Raw genomic sequence first — 17,842 nt, 5'->3', positions numbered from 1 at the left:
AATAAGTAACTCGTGCCGCGATAAGGATCCAGTTTCCTTGGCGGTGTCCTTCGAAAGGATTTGGTAGCCGCACGAAAGCGAATTTCGAATGTTTGCGGACGGTAAGACGAAAAGGCAACCGAGCAAACGAAATCCTGCGTCTATTTTTGCGTCCTAACCAAATAAGCGGTCACAAAGGCAGAACCGCGTTTCCGAAAGAATGAGTGAGTGAGAGAGAGAGAGAGAGAGAGAGAAGTCGAAATGATTGGAGAGTAGTAGGTACTCGTGGACGAGAAAACGCTGGAAGAAATCGGCGGCAAGAATGAAACTGATTATAATTAACGACCACTTTGCGGCATTTATTATAGTTTGCTAATCGCGAACGGTTCAAAGGGTAATGGCGGTGTTCACGGCGTTGCTTGTTTAATGCGAGAATTTACTGTCCGAATATGCCACGAAGAAGGAGAAATTTCTTGCTCGCGTCGAAAAGAAGATTGGTCGGTTCTTGGCTAATTCTTAACTCGTCAGAAATATATAATAGATAACCAGAATATTTTACGTTATACTTTGTAGAAAACGTTTATGTTTGTTAATTAATTCGAAGCTTCGATCATCGATGAAAGGATAAAACCCAACTGAGAAAAATAGTAATCCGCGTTTCTTTCGAAGGCGTAAAATCGTAACGATAAACGAGCAACGATATCCAACGGCGGTGTACGTGAATTCGTAGATGGTCCGTCCATTAAAACTAAGGAAAAAGGAAGCGCGACTCCCGGACGGAGGTTGGGGAAAAAAAGTTGAATAAACGTCCATAAATAAAAAGAAGAAATGAAGGAGATCGTGCGTAGTTATGTGCCACGGTAGTTGGCAGAGAGGTGCTACATTTGACACCTCGGTTCCCCTGTAAAGAGTTGTCAAACCACTGCCGTCGCCGGTGCGTGGCCCGTGGGCTTCGTGCATCGGGAAAAGACGGTTTAGGCGCAACCATTTCCATAAGGAAGCCAAGTGACAAACATCATGGAAAATACGCGGCTCGCGCCGCTCCTCCATGAAATTGTTTACGCGAGAATTAGAAGTGAACGTTTCAGCTACGCCCTGTGTCCCGTACTACGCAATTTTCAATTATCACCGATTAACCAGCTTCGTACCACGTCGTTAGAATCCTCGTCCAAATATAATTTATCGTCGCTACGTGTAAATAATGAATTAGTAATAGTAGACGCGGCCATGTATAAATAATAAGCCATCGCCACTTCTGACGTTTCTCTATGTGACTGTCGCAAATCTTCCGATTTTTCTCCATGAATTTCTTCACGAATTTGCTAACCGTTTAGAAACGACATCGAAAGGAGAACGATCTGTTAGATTCGGAGATACAACCCTTTTTCCAAACATCCGCTAGCCGTAACTAACAGTTTTGACAATTTTCACGCCGTCAGATACCTTCATCCAGCCTATCCGTCTATCGCTAAATCGGCTAGTCGCCTTTAGATTCTGTTAGATCTCGTTAAACTATATTTGTGAATTCGTGGACGTTGCACGAAATAAACAGCGTCGATATAATTAAGTTACTATCTGCTCGCGAGCCTTATTAGATATTTTAATCCAACCGATCTCCAGACAGTGTGTGCTCGTATATTAGGACTAGCTGGAGGAACGCTAATCCTGTGTAATCCGGCCGCGTAGGAGGGAAGTGGTCAAGCCTTTCGGGTCTTAAAGGCTTCAATTATCAACACCTAATTATGACCGGTGATCCTAATACAACAGCGTTGCATCGGAAGGGCCCTTTGAGCTTCCCCTCGAGCCAAGTCCCTTTTGCAAATTTGCTCTTTGTGCCCTGGTAGCCCGTGTCCAGACAATGTAATCCGCAAATAGGTTACGCTCATTTGTCGACGCGATAAAAGTCACGGTACCGTTATCCCGTCAAATTGTCGTTTGCCGAACTTTGTCATCGGGTTAATCTTTTAGGTTGCTAATAATGGTAATACGAATGTGTTTAATGTTATCGTTTATAATTAGTATTAACACTTTGCTGTCCGCATAAATTTACTCCCAAAGTTAACCAGTCACTGGCCTTTTTTTTTTGTTTTTTGCTAAAAATTTCATCTTTCTAAAGTTTACGCGAAGGGTCGGTTTGCCGCGTGGCATCAACGTTGTGTTACAAAATATCAAGACATCGATATTTGGCCTGCACTCGACAACGCGTTGGTGGCCATCGCAAGCTTGAAAGCGTTAACATCAGTGAAATTGTAGTTTACAGATTCCCAATCTTTCGCTCTTGTTACAAAGTTAGTAGCATCTTTAACATCGTAGGATGATTATTCGCACAATCACACGAATTATTATTAATAATTTCGAAGATTACAGTACCGATTCCTCCTAATCGCGATCAAGTATCGCTCGTTGTTCGTGCTTGGTGCGAAAATAATTTCATCGTACGTGCATTCCTGTCGCGTAGATCGAAAACGACGAAAGAGGCAGAAGTTTCTTTACCTGATATCGAGCCATCGTTCGGGTGCAAATGATGATTATTATTCATAAGGGACGCGTTGTTGTTGTTCTCGCTTCCAGGAACACCACCAGGCCCCGAGCAGAGTTTCCCACCCTCGAGAACGTCGTGATCGTGTCGACAAAAGAGGCCATCCTGTCTCAAGGCAAATTCATCGCCAGGAACTAGCTGCCTCATGCAGGCTGAACATCGGAAGCACTTTATATGATAAATTTTGCTTCTTGCCCTCATTACGTAGTCGTCTTTGCTGAAGCACTCGCTGCACTTGTCGCACTTTGTTCCGAACAATCTGAAACGAATTCTCTGTGTTAACGATTCTTTCGCAATTTCATTTCCGATCGCGTTTCTCTCGTAGTTTCTCGGTATAGGCTTTGATATTAGCTACACGTCTGGCTAAAATATTACCGAAAACATGTACAAAATCGATAACGAATCAACGACAGCTGTGGAAAGCCCGCGACGTGTCAGTTGTAGGAGAAAGTAAGTTGCCCTAGGTAATTATTTTTCTTTCGGCTGTTGGGTGTTAGTAACGAGGATCAGTAATAAGGAACACGTTACGATAGAGCGAATAATTATCGGTATGAAAGTAACGGAAAAACAGGTATACAAATTGGTGTTAAGAGATGGAGGATTTTAAAAACCGGATTAAACCTGATGTAACAATAGATCGCAGGATTTATCCTAACTCGCGCCAAACATCTGAAATCCCACTAATTCCGCTAAATATAAAAATTGAAATTATCACTTTTTTTTTTTTTTAGGTAAATTTACCGGTAAATTTATTTATTGTCTCCATTTGCATCGACTTCTACGTATAATTCCGCGAAATTTTACTCGGCTGCCGGATCGAGCAGTTAATTATCGGTTTTCAAGCTAATTGTGCTTGCCTGCAGCACTTCGTTCGGAGAAACCGAACGAACTAAATTGCATTCATTAGCGGTGCTTTCTAAATTGTCGAATTTTATTAATAAAAAGTTTCATGCGATAGATAATTCCATCCTGATGCTACGTGGTTGGTTAATTATCAGTTGTTCCAGTAATTATATCAGCAAGTTTCGTTCATAATTTACTCGTCATTGATAATATCACAGCGGTGATTTTTGCGTAGAACGTAAAATCGTAGAAAATCGTTTTAGCGAAAAATTAATTGCGATTATTTCGTGAAAGATCGATAACGCGAACGCGTGCTCCGTCGATACTGTGTTACAACGTGGTTGTAACATCGAAACAGATTGAATCACGGCAAAACTTTTTTAACGTGTAATTTTAAGCTGTGTTACTTTCCATCCGTCGACAACCAAATTTACTCAAGGACGTGTGCGTCGAAGAACACCCAGAAGGAAACGTTTTACCCCACGGTTGTTTCGACTTTTCGTACGAGGCGACAGAAACAACAAACAGGCGTCATCGGTGTCGCTCAGCCCTGGCAAATCCGCGTCGACCGGATATGCCAGTCTTCTTCTTCGTTTCGGACGCTTTTCGACGTTCGATGGATCAATGCAAATAAACCGCCTGTCCCCGTGCCAGAAAAATATTTGCTACATGTTCGCGTCTTCGCGGGGGGAATTCGTGTCGATCGATGCTGCGAGTTTTAAAAACTTCTGTCTTTCTTCTCGCCATTCGTTTCGAATTGCATTGAAAACGGCATATCGTTTCATCCGATTTCCAGCATCGATTCGAACGCGTTCTCGCTTCGAGTTACATCCCTCGCTCGCGCCTTCTTCCACTTTCCCGAGTTTCGAAACTTCGATACGTTTTAACTTTCCGCTGTAATAAATAAATCAAAGAGTTGCAAAAGTATCGTTCGGCGAAACGAACTTTAAAAACAAAAATAGGGTGAACCGAGATTCGAACGATCGGCAAGCGTCACGCGACGAGTGGAATAAGGACACATTTAGCTACTATACGCTCTTACGTTGAAATCAGAAATTTCATTGTATACATTTTTAGCGTAACTTGGAATCGAGAGTTTCGTGGTGAAACGAAATACTACGTTGAATCGCGTAAATTCGAGGCAACCACGTGTGAACCACGCTTTTTGTTGCGGATGCATTTCCTCGCGTGCAGACCGTAGTTTCTACTTCGTGTATGTTAGATAAAAATACTCCGGAGAAAAACGTCTTGTCAGTTCTTATTTTCCTCTTTTCTTTCTTTTTTTTTTTTCTTCTTCTTTTCGCTCGTCCTGTTGCATCGTTTTTTTTCTATTTTTATTTCTCCCCGATCTCGGTGTTGGCGAACGCGCATCGGAAAGAGCGAATGGCCACGAGCGAGTGCAGTGCGAGAGAATGCCATCGGTTTCCAAGTTCCTCTATCTCATTTTAGTCGAAAATAACGCACTCTTAATCGTGCAAATTTTGTTCGACTGTCCAGTTATGCGAAATTCTCCGAACAGCTTAGAGTTACAAAAAGAAATAATACCGGCGGTTAGAAGGTTTATCGTATGGAAAAAAAACAGGTAATATTTGTCGATGATTACGGAAAAACGAGCGGAAAATGAAAAGAAGGAAATCGGCGTGTCAAAGATATAACCAACGATGTAATTGAGGCATCGTCTTACCTGACATAATCGCGTTTACAATAAGTTTTCCCATCTCGTACGAAGCAAGTGCAGTGCTCGTCCAAAAATTGCTGACACTCCGCGCATTTTAAACAGGCGGCGTGCCATTCCAGATTTGGTGCAACTCGCAGGATCCATTGGTCGTGAATTCGACCGCCGCATCCCACGCAATGCGAACTTGTGCTCTCTGCAAAACAAATTACTTCCGTTACAAACACATAGCTTCCCTGCAGTGTGCAATTAGGCAACTATCAGGCGTGTATCGAAAGACGCACGACAGCGTACGACTAAAATTTCATAATTGACAAAACGATATTCCAAACGGTTGATTAATTTTTACAAATACTCGAGAGAACAAGTACGGGATGAATCCTCTTGCGCGTTTAAATGGAATTATTCTCGCCAAATAATTTAACGGTAATTAAATATTTACTCAACAGCGTATATAATTACGTAACGTTGTAAAATACTGAGAACGGTCTCGTTTAACGTGGAATTAATTTTGCAGTGAAATTTCTCTCCGCTTGACCTTATTCCCATTTTCGATCATCGGATTAGATTTCATCGAATAAGGTACGTAGGATCCTTTAGCCGAAGCTTCAAACGCACGAGCACTGACAGTCGCATCGTATTCGTCCAAGTAGTACGTTCGTTTCTTTGCGAAATATTAAATGTAATGGTAAAAGAATACGATCGATCTCGGGTAACAGCAATCGCGTTGTCCATCAATTATATCGATTATACGTCGATTGAACGCATAATTAATGCTCGTTTCGTTTGTTCGCCAACTCGATAATAACAGGCTGTCTATCGGGTATGTAAGCATCAGCGACAAGATCGTTGCTAATAACGACATCAAGTCGTCAAAACACGAAGAAATTTCGAGTAGTCAATCACAGGATAATCGGATCACACTGTCGATTAAGCGTAACAGCTAGCGTTTATTCTTTCCGAGACTTATTAGCCACGTCTTGCTTACGAAGGAACAGAATTTCAGCGCGATTCGTACATTCTCCTTTATTTCGCGAGAAAATGGTACAGAATCCTATGGGAAAATTATCGCGATTAAAATAGGTTTCTCAAGGTGTCGGATCATCGGAGATTATTATCGATACTACTTCCAGTTGCGAAGCGTGTTTCTGTTTGAATAGAAAAGCGTGGTTGGCATTGAATCGTTCGTATTGCGTATTTACAAGCACAGCCCACGCGAATACGTTGAAATCTTGTCAATCGTAGAGATATAGAAACGATTCCGTAAACTAACTCGCATCGTTGAATAGACGCGCTTTCGAACGAAGCGTCCACGGACAACTGGCTTCCTCCGCTTTCGTTGCATTGTCGCGGCACAGAAAACACGTAGGCTGGCGTCGCGTCGTTTCAGCTGCCAATGCAGACACTTGTGCGGCGAAAATTACAGTCATCATCTTTTGTTTCGGCGAGTGAGACGCGCGCAAAAAGCGGGCAAGTCGAGATTTCACCGAAAGGCTATTGATAAGTTTTAACGCGCAGACGGGAACAAAAGAATACGAAGAGAAGCCCATTGTTTGCCAGAGATCTGATTTACCCTCGCGAGTCGCTTGTACAACGGGTGGCACGATAAAAATAAATCCTTCGTGGGAAGGAGACTCGAGATCGTTAAACGTCGTTCATATCGTTTCTTTCGTTCTGAGATTATTGAAATCGTTCATACGTAATTGACATCGAAAATACGTCCTTCGTTAACTTTCTATTCCTGACGAAATTTCTACATCCACTTCTTCCTCGCCTACGAATATTCAGCAAAACGCGTCCTTCTACCTCGATACATTCGAACATCGTAAAAGCTCTCTCTCTCTCTCTCCCTCTCTCTCTTTGTCTTTGTATAGATTTGGCTATGCGATTCGAACGAATCGAGTCGGATCGAAAAAGGATGCCAGTGACGATGATGGACAAGGAGGGAGGACGAAAAGGGGAAAAGGATGGGAAAGAACGGGCCGGGCGTAAGTAGACGCGGTGCAACGGTGGCTGGTCCACTGGTGGCGCGCATCTATCTGAAGTTTGTGGCTATATGCCGGGGTGCGTTTGCGCGCTAGGAACGCGAACCGCGAAAGAAATCCTGGCAAGGGTGGGAATCACCGTAGAGGGGAATGGTGAACACAGAAGGACGAACAGGGGACGAAGCTGGGCGGTGCACTTTCAGCTCGGTAGCTCGAAACTCCGCCCAGATCTCCGTGGCTGAAACCATCGAGTCGGCGCGCAGCTTCTTTCCTTTCGACCGCGAAGCCTAACCTAAACGCGAAACGCGTTTCTTACTCTCATTGTGTTGCGTCGCGTCGCGTCGCGTCGCGTCTCTTGCACTCAACGCGAGAGACGAGACGCGCGATTATCGTGGAATCCAACTTCGATAATAAATTTCGATGCATCATTCCGCGTCAACGCTTTCCGCTCGCCCCGAAATCAGACGCCTGTCGCGATATTCTTCTTGCACGCGACGCACCACGCCGCGCTTTTTATTCGCTTATCTGTTTCTGCGTTCTTGGGACGCTCGCGTCTCATTTATTACGTTTCGATTAACGAACGACTTTCAATTTTCTCGCACACCGATTTTCTATTTTCTGATTTTTTATGGTTGCACGGTTCGCCAAACCGGGGGTGGTTTTTCTGTGAGCAAGTAATTCTTCGATATACAGTATATAGTAATTGGACGATTCGATCGTAACGACGATCGTGATATCGTAATGAACGTATTTTGCGACGAGCTTTCACGATCGACGCTCGATATTTTATTCTGGAAATTGTTAAATCGTCGGAGGATTGCGAACGAAAATGTTGTACGTTACGTGCGACGCGTAACACGACGGGGAAAAGGACAAGGAAAAGAAATTATTACTTTGTCGTAGATAGAGGAAACAAGGCTATGCAATCGACTAAAAATAACGGTATACACAAATTACAGTTACAGTCAAGTAAGAAATATCGAGCCAAGAGTTGCCAAACTATTAACGCGTCTGCGATACTGTACGACAGTCGTAACTGTCTGTATCACGGATCTTATAACGTCGACTAAATACATCTACAATGGCAATGGAGAAGAATTAACGATTAATTAACGTAATACTAAATCCGTTTATATTCGTTCGTAAAAACAAAACGTTTGCATTTGACACACGATCTAGAAACTTTTGCACGGTACTGTGCACGATGATACACTGTTCTATATTTTATCTTGCAGTACGATGTCTGAATTATGCTAGAACATTTCAAAGAACTGTCAAAGGAGCCGTAAATATTACGAATGACTACGAATATTATGTAGAAGCGCATTTACGAGGAGTACGACTGAATAATAATCGTCGCGATAAATTAACCGCTAATTAATTCGTGCTTAGCTTACAGACGAACGTGAAAAATTATCACGCGCATAGACGATGATATACGTAGAATTTATTAGATACAATTACGGTTGCTTTTCGTATCGATTTTAAAATGCAATCGTACGTATAATCGATATATACGGGCTTGGAAAAAAGACTTAATCCAGAAGGTTACTTGTATCGTGGCGATTATGAAATCTCTTCTTGAAACTTGGTACGACGGACTCGACAACTAGGATGCACGATATCGCCTTTCAATCGAAGAATAATAATATTCCAGTGTTCTAGAATATTATCAGATTCCTATACCGTTTCGTTCTCCGTATTCTATCCATTGTAGTTGTCCGATACGGTACGACTAGATGCAGCATAGACGATAGTACAGCGTACGTAGGATACAGAAATTTATTTATATTAGAAGATATCCGCAAACGTACAAGCGTAGGTATAGATTGTTCCTGTTTCGTCGTTGTAAGTCAAATAACATTATTTTTATGAAAGAAGCGACAGCGTTGACAGCAAGTTTATACGAATCTCCTCGCTATTGTCAATACCGTGCCACATGAACTTAACCGTAGGCTGTAATTTACCTTATCGTTTGATAAGTGCAACTACAATGTGCTATCTATCATGCACCGGTGTACACGATAAAAAGCGTACTCGCGGTCTACGATATGACCTCTTTCTCCCAATAGCAGGTTGAAATAGTGACTGAAACCTATCGAATTGATAAACAGAGCCCTTAATGCTCGTACAAAGCTTCGGCAAACGCCGTTTCTTCTTTCTCCAAGTACTTTCTACGACTAGACGCTTATAACGTGACTTTACGCGTGTAACAGTTTGTTGGCGCGCGTGTGGCGGATGTTAAGTGGTCGATGAAAATGCAAAACTGTAATAGAAAAGCGTAAATAGGTGCGATTCCCGATATAGATGTAGCTATCGTTTGCGAACTTGCGCCCGAAATGCTGTTTAAGCGGAGTCGCTTCGACGCTTTCCGCGTGTATCTCTGTATTTGAATATAAAGTAAAAAGAAAAAAACAGAGTATAAAAGCAGAGCGATAGAAATACGTTTCTTTATCTATATATACGTATATACCGAAGCCGAAACTTGTTGCGAATATCTGTTTCTGTCGGTTGTAACTTCGAGTCGTTCGATATTTCCCGTTTCTATAAAAAGAAGCGAAAGGTCAGAAATCCCATCGAACTTCCTTGTTCAATAAAACAACGTATCCGAACCGTGGTTTTGAAGAGGTGGTTGTGGTTTTGGGAGGAAAAGGAAGAAGACGGAGCGGAGCAACAACGATCATCGTTAAAATCGTGTATACGATTAGAAAGAGGGAGAAAAAATATGGCGAACGATGGCGATACCGCGAGTTTTACGACGAGAACGAGGCGTCTTACTTGGCTTCCGACTTCACGAAATTTTACTCGGAAACCGGTAAAAACACGGAGCCCCTGCGAACGTTTCCCAACCGGTTGGAAAATAAGAAGAACATCCGTACCGTACACGATAGCGCGGATAAACTTACAGATGAGCTTTCTCTCTTTTTGCTCTATCCACGCGCGTACAGCCAGATGTAAATGCGCGCGGTAAAGGGTTGAGATTTACGACCACCCTGAAACGTTTCGACCGTGTGCGTGGATAAGGATTTAAGAGAGAGAAAAGGAGCGATCCGGCCGTGAAAATATATACGTAAATATACGGTACTACGCGAAACTCTTACGCCAGCTATGTCATTCCCGTTATTACGCCAACAAAATATGTACATATATTTTTTTAAGCAACGTTCAGCGCGTTCTGTTAATTGGACAGGAATCTTTCAGACGTTACTTTCGTCCTACGTTCTACGTTGATTCGAAGATTTATCGCGCGTCTCTCGAACACGTCTTGCAATCTATTCCCATCAATTTTTAATTAACTTTAATCTCGGCACATGCCGAAATTCGAGCGAACGTATCTGCCAACAAATCGAAAAGGCGCATTAAGCCTCGTTAAGTTGGGAAAATCGAACGCAACAGCGCCACGCGAAACGTATAATTATCTTTGTGGTTCGCGAGTCACGATAATCGCACCAAGTACAAAGTAATTTGACAAACGAGCTGACTTCCAGACTCGGCAAAAATCGATCATTTCTACCGGATCTTGGCTTTACAACGGCGTATACACGCATGAGACTCGCGACCACCATGAAGATCCCGAGGAGGCTGCGGATAAGGTCAGGACGCGGAGTCTGGAACAAGCAGGGGCGAGGGGAAGCGGGAAGAGGACAGGAGTCGCGGAGGTAGAGGCAAGGGCAAGTTCGGTCAGGATCAAAGAGATTCGAAAGAGAAGAGAGTGTCGGCGGCGTCCCATTAGCTCCCAGAGACGACAAGCAGCTCGTATCTTCGAGAACTGGCCGTGCACCGATACACCGATGCACCGAACGTTGCAGCGACGTGTTTCTCTCTCTCTCTCTCTCTTTCTCTTTCTCTCTCCTTCTCTTCTGTCTCTTATAAATATGTTCGAATTTACGATGCTTCTTGCGATGACGAATTTACTATAATGTCTGCTATTTACTCGTTACGTTAATGTTCCACGCGAGTGACGGATGCGGCGAATTTTCTTTTCACAGATTTTTTGTATTTTTCCTCGTCGATATGTAATTGTTTCGTTTGCAACGTGAATTCCGCTGCATGTCGATCAGCTTTATTAGAATTTGTAAATGGTACGATAAAGTCTCAGATAGACGTTTCATGTACACGTACACGTAAAAACCTGATAGGAAAAACGTCTAGTAACGAAAATAATAGAACGTCGTTTATGATTCTCAACTGCTTGCAAAGCGACTTGGCCCCAAGTTTCTTCGAGGATCGTAGAAACGCTCGTTACCGTAAAGTTAACGATCAATGAACGATTTGGCCATTTCGAAGATCGTTTTGCTTCACGTCGTTGTTCGTCGTTGATATCGCGAAGAATTCGAAATACGTACAACGAAATCGGCTAATTACGCGCAATCGCACGGTGTCGTGGCGGATGATCGGAAAATCGATAATCGAAAGCGACGAAACGTCGTGTCATCCGAGGTTTAACGACAAAACACGCGGCACGTATTGCTCAATATACGCACTGCCGGGGTTGTGGTAAGACTTTAAATTCAAATCGAACGATCTCTGCGATGTTTCAGCAAACTCAACCAGTAAGACGGAAACTTTTGGCGTGTTTTCCAAGTCTTATCGACCAACTCGTTAAGAAAGTAAATAAAGAGCTTGTCAATTAAGTGCTGCAAAGCGCAGCACCGAAACTCGTCTATGGGAAAACTAATATCGTATTTCGAACAAGTTTATAACGTATGCGATGATAACGAATGCTTAATCGAATCTAGCAGACCCGGGTCGAGTCTGCCCGTAAAATATTCTTCCCCTCAATTTCTTATTTAGATCTCGACTCGAGAGAAATCGAACTGTGCTACAAATATCATAACACGCATAATGCGTATCGATGCAATGCAAATCGTGGTGACATGTTTATAAGATATAATAATGTCTCTCTCTCTCTCTCTTCTCTCTCATTCCCTGATTTTCTAGCTATTTTAACACAGTCGCCTATACTTCCAGATAGGAAATTGTATTTTTACGTTTCTAAATTATTTTTAAATTATCCATATTCGAAAGTGTATCTTCCCTCGGCGTTACGAAACCACAATGTAGGTATTATAAATCAAAGCGGATTGATTGGCGGCAAAATGGGTTCTGCGAGACGAAAGAAAAATAATAACGATAAGCGGGATAGGACGGAGAAGGAAAAAAGGACAAAGACGAGAGAAGCTGGGATTTTAGAGTAGCTTGCTACTGGTAGAATGTGGGTGGCGAATCATCGTCAGCTTTAAGGTCACGCACGGGCTACCTCGTATATTTCTGTTTACCTCGTTCATCTTGCTATTACAATTATTTCAACGATAACATCCCCTCTGTTCAAAAGTAATTCTTGTTCCTTATTTTTTAAAAGTCATACGTATATCACGTAGAGACTTGAAAGTTCAAAGCGCAAATAGCCAAAGTCATCGACGAAATTGAATCGTTCTATTTAATTATTTATCAGCTTTCTTACTAGCCGATTCTCCTGCTCGTCTAATGGACACATTAACGTGTTAACCAAGTTTTATTGCCGACTAGCACCGCCGCTACAGCGATATTTCATTAGTGAAAGTCGATAAACCCTCGCTTTCTATCATCTATTTTAAGTTTTCGAGACATCTTCGCACCGATGATAAATCAACGCATCCGCGTGTCCACGGTTTCGTTATTTTAACTTTACAACGACGTTTTCGACGCACGTCCGAACCAGTCACGATCCAGACGCATTCTGTTTTATAGAATCTGTACTTCCGAGAACCGCGTACGCGTGTAGAACGATGGATAACCCCTTGACGGTAGGACGATGGGAGCCGTATAAAAAATCCTGAATTTAGAACAGGTAGATAAGACGGTGAAGAGGGGTACGAAAATAAGAAGGCACATAAATAGAATAAGAGGACCGGACACAAGAGTGACGCCAGCAAAGATAGAGGGGAAAAGGGAAAAAAGAAGAGGGCAAAGTATCTTAGGGGCAGCGTTTCGGTGTGAAAGAACAAAAAAAAAGGAATACGACTAGAAATATTTCGTTAGGTATATCTACTCGAAATTCGACCATCGAATGTCATAATGCGCTCTATGCACGATGCTTTCTCGACAAAGTTCGACGTAATTTCTCGAGCGTAGGACATTGTCACGCAATAACAAACACGTGCGTACTTTTGTTTGGCAGAGAGGACAGATCGTTTGGAAATAATTAATCTTCGAAAAGAATGGAAATTGATTTTGTTATTTCCTAAACAAGCGCGGCAACGAAAGGAAACGCGCGAAGATTTTGATTTATTTCATACGTGCAACGCGACATATGTTTCGTTATTACAGCGATTTATCACAGTTTCAACTTGCAAATTTCTTTCAAATTTATATGTAGAATTTGTCACGGAATATTGAATTTATTCCTATATACGGTATAACCTTTCGATCGTTAACGAACGTTTTACTTGCGAAAAATGTCGCGCAGTTGCTTATGCGCCCAGGGAACTTCTCGCGTATTTCTAAAGTATCTCGATTGGCGATTGTCTTTGAAAGAAGTGTCAGAGTAGACGAAATTTGTATTCTTTTCGATATACCTATTTTAAACTGGTAGAAAGTTTGGAATAAAGTCGGTAAGAAGCAGGAAACTTTGAATAATTCAGCTTATCTACTTAATCACGGACAAACGCATACATTTACGGTTGATTTAAACCGGTGAATAGTGCATTTGACACATGGCTCTCGCGTCGTATTTTTCGCAATTCTATACATATACATTAATTCTAATTGGCTTGTTAGCTTTTGCGGGGAATCGTGTATTTTGGAAGTAACGTATCATTGATATATACGTTCCGAGCAACTACGTAATTTTATGGTAATCGACGTACGTTGAACGTGGAATTTCTCAAAATTCGTTATCGCGGTTCGACGATTGCCACGACCTTTCGAGAAATTCCTCTCGACGATTCTAGATTCGAACAAAAAGCGAAGAATCAAATTAACATTAACATAGGCAAATTTTACAAGCCACGAGTTACAAATTACGAACCAGTCGACCGTTCTATTCGGTGTAAAATCGTAAGAACCATCCATGCGACGAAAGTAGATTATCGCGTGAAAGGGCCTATGCCATATTACAGAGGAAGAACAAGGTACCTTTTTTTTTTTAATTTACAAGGTACTTTTTTAACGACACGTTTAAATCACGCGGAACATCGAAGACAGAGCTAACATCGACGATAACTAAATACACGTGGTATATCAATAGCGTAATAATCATAACTAAACTACGACGTATTTACATAAAACGGTCGGACAGCTTCCAGTACTGGAAATACGGATGCCCTTTTTTAAAGTCGAGTCGTCACTTTCGGTTTCACGATACGAACAGCCGGTATATCCTCTTATTCGAGATGTACCGACGTTGCTATTTAAATATCCGTGAGCGCGACACAGCGACACGTTCGGTGCTCGGAGCAGAGCACCGCATCGGTTCGAAAGCAGATCTATGATAATCAGTTTGGAGATTCCGTCCGAGTAACAAGAAGATCTCCGAGCGGGTGGACAAGGCATTCCTCGTCGAAAGTCGAAAAATTCGTGAAGGGTTGAGAGTGTCGGATGAGAAGTACATCGGGGCAAGATGGAAACGCGGAGAAAGGACGGGGAGGGGGGCCAGGAACAAGCAGATACGTTAGAGAGTAGCGGTTGCAGCTTTACAGAAGGACGAGGAAAAGAAAACGGCGCGGCGCCGTGGACTGTGTCGAGGATGTCTGGTTGGCAGTTCAGAGGCGCCGACCCGGTGTCCCACGGCGTTCGTTTGGTATTTCATTAACACCTCCGCTAATTATTTCCCTTTTTTTGTGCGGCCTGGCCGGTTTCGTAGCAGGATCGGGAATGCACCTTACAAGTCGCGAGTCCGGACTCCGGATACCTCCAGCCTCGACTCCGGATACCGTATATGCTCGTGATCGTGCTCGTGCGCGCGTAAAATGCGTTCGTTCAATATCATTTTTAAACCAACTATCCGGAGTAACGATAAGACCGGATTCTCGGACGCATCGCCTTTTCGATTATCTTGTACAGCTAGTTTCATCCACGATAATACCTTCTTTCGATTTACCGTTAAATATGCCGTTTTTCGATTCGAGCATCGCCACACGCTCTTCCCATCGATCAACGTTTCGTCGTATATTCTGGCAAACGTATCCCGATCGAATACTAACGAGAAATATTAACGGGAGGAAGGGTACGTTTCGATAACCAGGCATCGCGATCGAACGCACGCGTCGACCTATTCCGCGATCCGCATTTCACAACGGAAAACTGGAGGATAAGATCGTTTTTAAAGAAATCATCGACATTCGTAGTCTTCGCCACGAAAAATCTGGAATCGCTTAGAACGAGCGTGGAACCGTGATCGCGTGTTCCCGTGTCCGCGAGTCACCTTTACTCGAAACAATTCGCTGGAATAATAAGCTAGCCAGAGTCAGGATAACGATAACGTCCACGAAGGAACGTGGACGCGGCGTCGCGACGGAGCAACGAGCTGCTGCACGCAAACCAGGCGCCTGCCATATCCGACGAGGCCAATACGGCACACCGTAGCCGCCACTAAATTTAGGATGTATGCTTAAATGAACGAAAGGTCGTCCTTAGATATCCCCGGGACCGAAATTTATGTAGGTGTTGTTGGTGGCTTTTATCAGTCCGACTGGCATTCCTTTGCATCCACCCGGCGCCCCGGTGTCGGCCGAGAGCAGGTTCTAATTCGTGTGACTGTGACTCGGTTCCTCGAATCGGCTCCCATCCGGCCTGGCTGCTCGCTCGCTCGTTCGCTCGCTCGCTCGCGGAAAGGCCGCACGAAAAACCCGTATTTATACTTTGACGCGTCGACTTGCCAAATTATTCCCTGTTATCTGAGTTCGAGGCTGTACTTCGATTTGTTCGAGAAACCGCGCGGATAATGTTTGCCTGGCCTGGCCTTACGCCATTGCGGCTGCGACTCTGCGATTTACGCGACGGATCCTCCCCGAGGGACGCGAGTTTTACCTCTCCGTGATCCTTCTGCAGCCACTAATGCGATTCGTCCGTTATCTTTCGCCACGGAAATTTCGTGGAATCGCTTGACGAGTGCTGTCGTCGATGGTTGCTGCGCTGGGATTTCGCTGCAAACGCGTGAATTTTTTACGTTGGTGCGTTCGGTGAATGGGACAAGACGAGGAAGCACGGCGAAGCGTAAAAGTTTGAAAAACTGCCGCGTAAATTTTTCGTACGCGAGAGTTACGTTCTGTCCCCGGCAAACAATTTCCGAAAGTCGATCGTTTATCGATATGTAGCGGCACACGAGCAGAGGATAATTTACATCATATTGTTGTTTTGCCTCGTAGTACCAAGATCGTTAGGATACGCGTAATGTAATGATAAATTTGAATTCTCCGACATTCCCCCGACCAGTAAAAATAAACAGACGCAACCGAAAAGAATTCAGTATATACACTGTCTAGCGAATACGTTTGCGAGAGCGTCTCACGACGTTACTTATTTATTTATATTTATTTAATTATTCCAAATATATTTGACGGGTTGCAACAGCAATTTCTCGTTACCTATTTGCCAATCCTCTACGAATCCTCCAAAGATATTTGGTAAACCGTCTTTTTTTTTTTTTTAACAATCTCGTTTCCCGTATGTAGGAAATTGTTGCGCGTAATATACGTACCGGAAATAAATTACCGGGCGTTTCAGAACATCGAGTCGAACATTCCTGAACAAGTCAATTTGGAACGGAATACATTACGTTAAAGGCGAAATTCTCCAATTGTATTTCTCTCGTTTTATTCGCCGCTCGTCGCATAAAATAAGAACAAGGGAAATAAACACACCGGTACAAATTTTCTTGTCAATATTTATAAGCGCGACGTGGGTGGACCGACGCCGACGTGATTCCTACCCGTTCGAGAACCGATCCTAATCGTTTCATGTTCCGACTGCACTTTATCCCCTCCACTTCCTCCTATGCCGGCACTCTAACAGTGCATAATAGTACACCTGACTTGTTAGCCAACGGAACGAAGGAGCGGCAATTTTTCCAACTTTCATTTCCTTCGATCGATCTTGCAACGATAGGAATATCTTCGAAAAATCGACTTTTATCTAGGATAGGTCTCTTATGGTTCTTACTTTAAAAGTTCCAGTCGATGGAAATAAAAACTCAGGCACCGATCTTTCCGATCCTACGAAGTTTTGGCGAAAATTTAACGAAATCTTGCGACACGGTAACATAATCGACGCGATTGGTTGCGAAAACATCGACTCCAAGGATAGATTTCAAATTTTTACGAGTAGGATAGTTTACAGCCGCTGATAGCCCAGGAAAATGAATAAAAGAAACTGATAAAGTAATTTTTATTGAACACCGAGATTAAGGAGGTTCTTACGTTCTCTTCCTAAACGATCGCGAGTCGCACGTATCTACAGATGTATCTTATTCCAATACGATACAGTAATCCGTCATAAAATTATGATATTTTAATGATCCGAGTTCCGAAGTATTTTATGGCGCATAAAATCAAGCAGGTAAAACCACGATGATTTTAAACGCGGCTCGGTTACGTACTTTTGCAGTAAGAAAATTACGACTATTCGAAAGGTTCTTTTGGTTATAATTCATCGAAGGTAACGAGACGCGAGGAAGAAAGTAGCGAAGATCAAAATACCAACGACTAGTTCAGTTTCCAACGTAATATAAATATTTTCCCGCCGCGTCTAAATCCATCAGAAAATCACATTTAACGTTAAAAAATCAAATTGTTCGCTTCCGTGGATGAAATACTAGCCGTATGTAAACCGAATGCTCGCTCT

At 42.9% G+C, this 17,842-nt stretch overlaps 1 protein-coding gene across 1 annotated transcript in view; it reads right to left on the bottom strand.

Moving 5' to 3' along the window:
* LOC126873916 (insulin gene enhancer protein ISL-1) overlaps positions 1-17,842 on the bottom strand; it is a 34,480-nt gene that overhangs the window by 3,647 nt on the left and 12,991 nt on the right. The window contains exons 2-3 of the mRNA XM_050635286.1: positions 5,046-5,232; positions 2,473-2,777 (exon numbers count right to left, since the gene is read on the bottom strand). Coding sequence (XP_050491243.1) covers positions 2,473-2,777; positions 5,046-5,232 — 492 coding nt within the window. The remainder of the gene's footprint in view (positions 1-2,472; positions 2,778-5,045; positions 5,233-17,842) is intronic.

This window comes from Bombus huntii, chromosome 15 (assembly GCF_024542735.1).
Source record: "Bombus huntii isolate Logan2020A chromosome 15, iyBomHunt1.1, whole genome shotgun sequence".
In the NCBI taxonomy this organism is placed as follows: domain Eukaryota; kingdom Metazoa; phylum Arthropoda; class Insecta; order Hymenoptera; family Apidae; genus Bombus; species Bombus huntii.
Note: the sequence above shows the minus strand (reverse complement) of the source record. Positions and strands in the feature narration are given on the sequence as shown.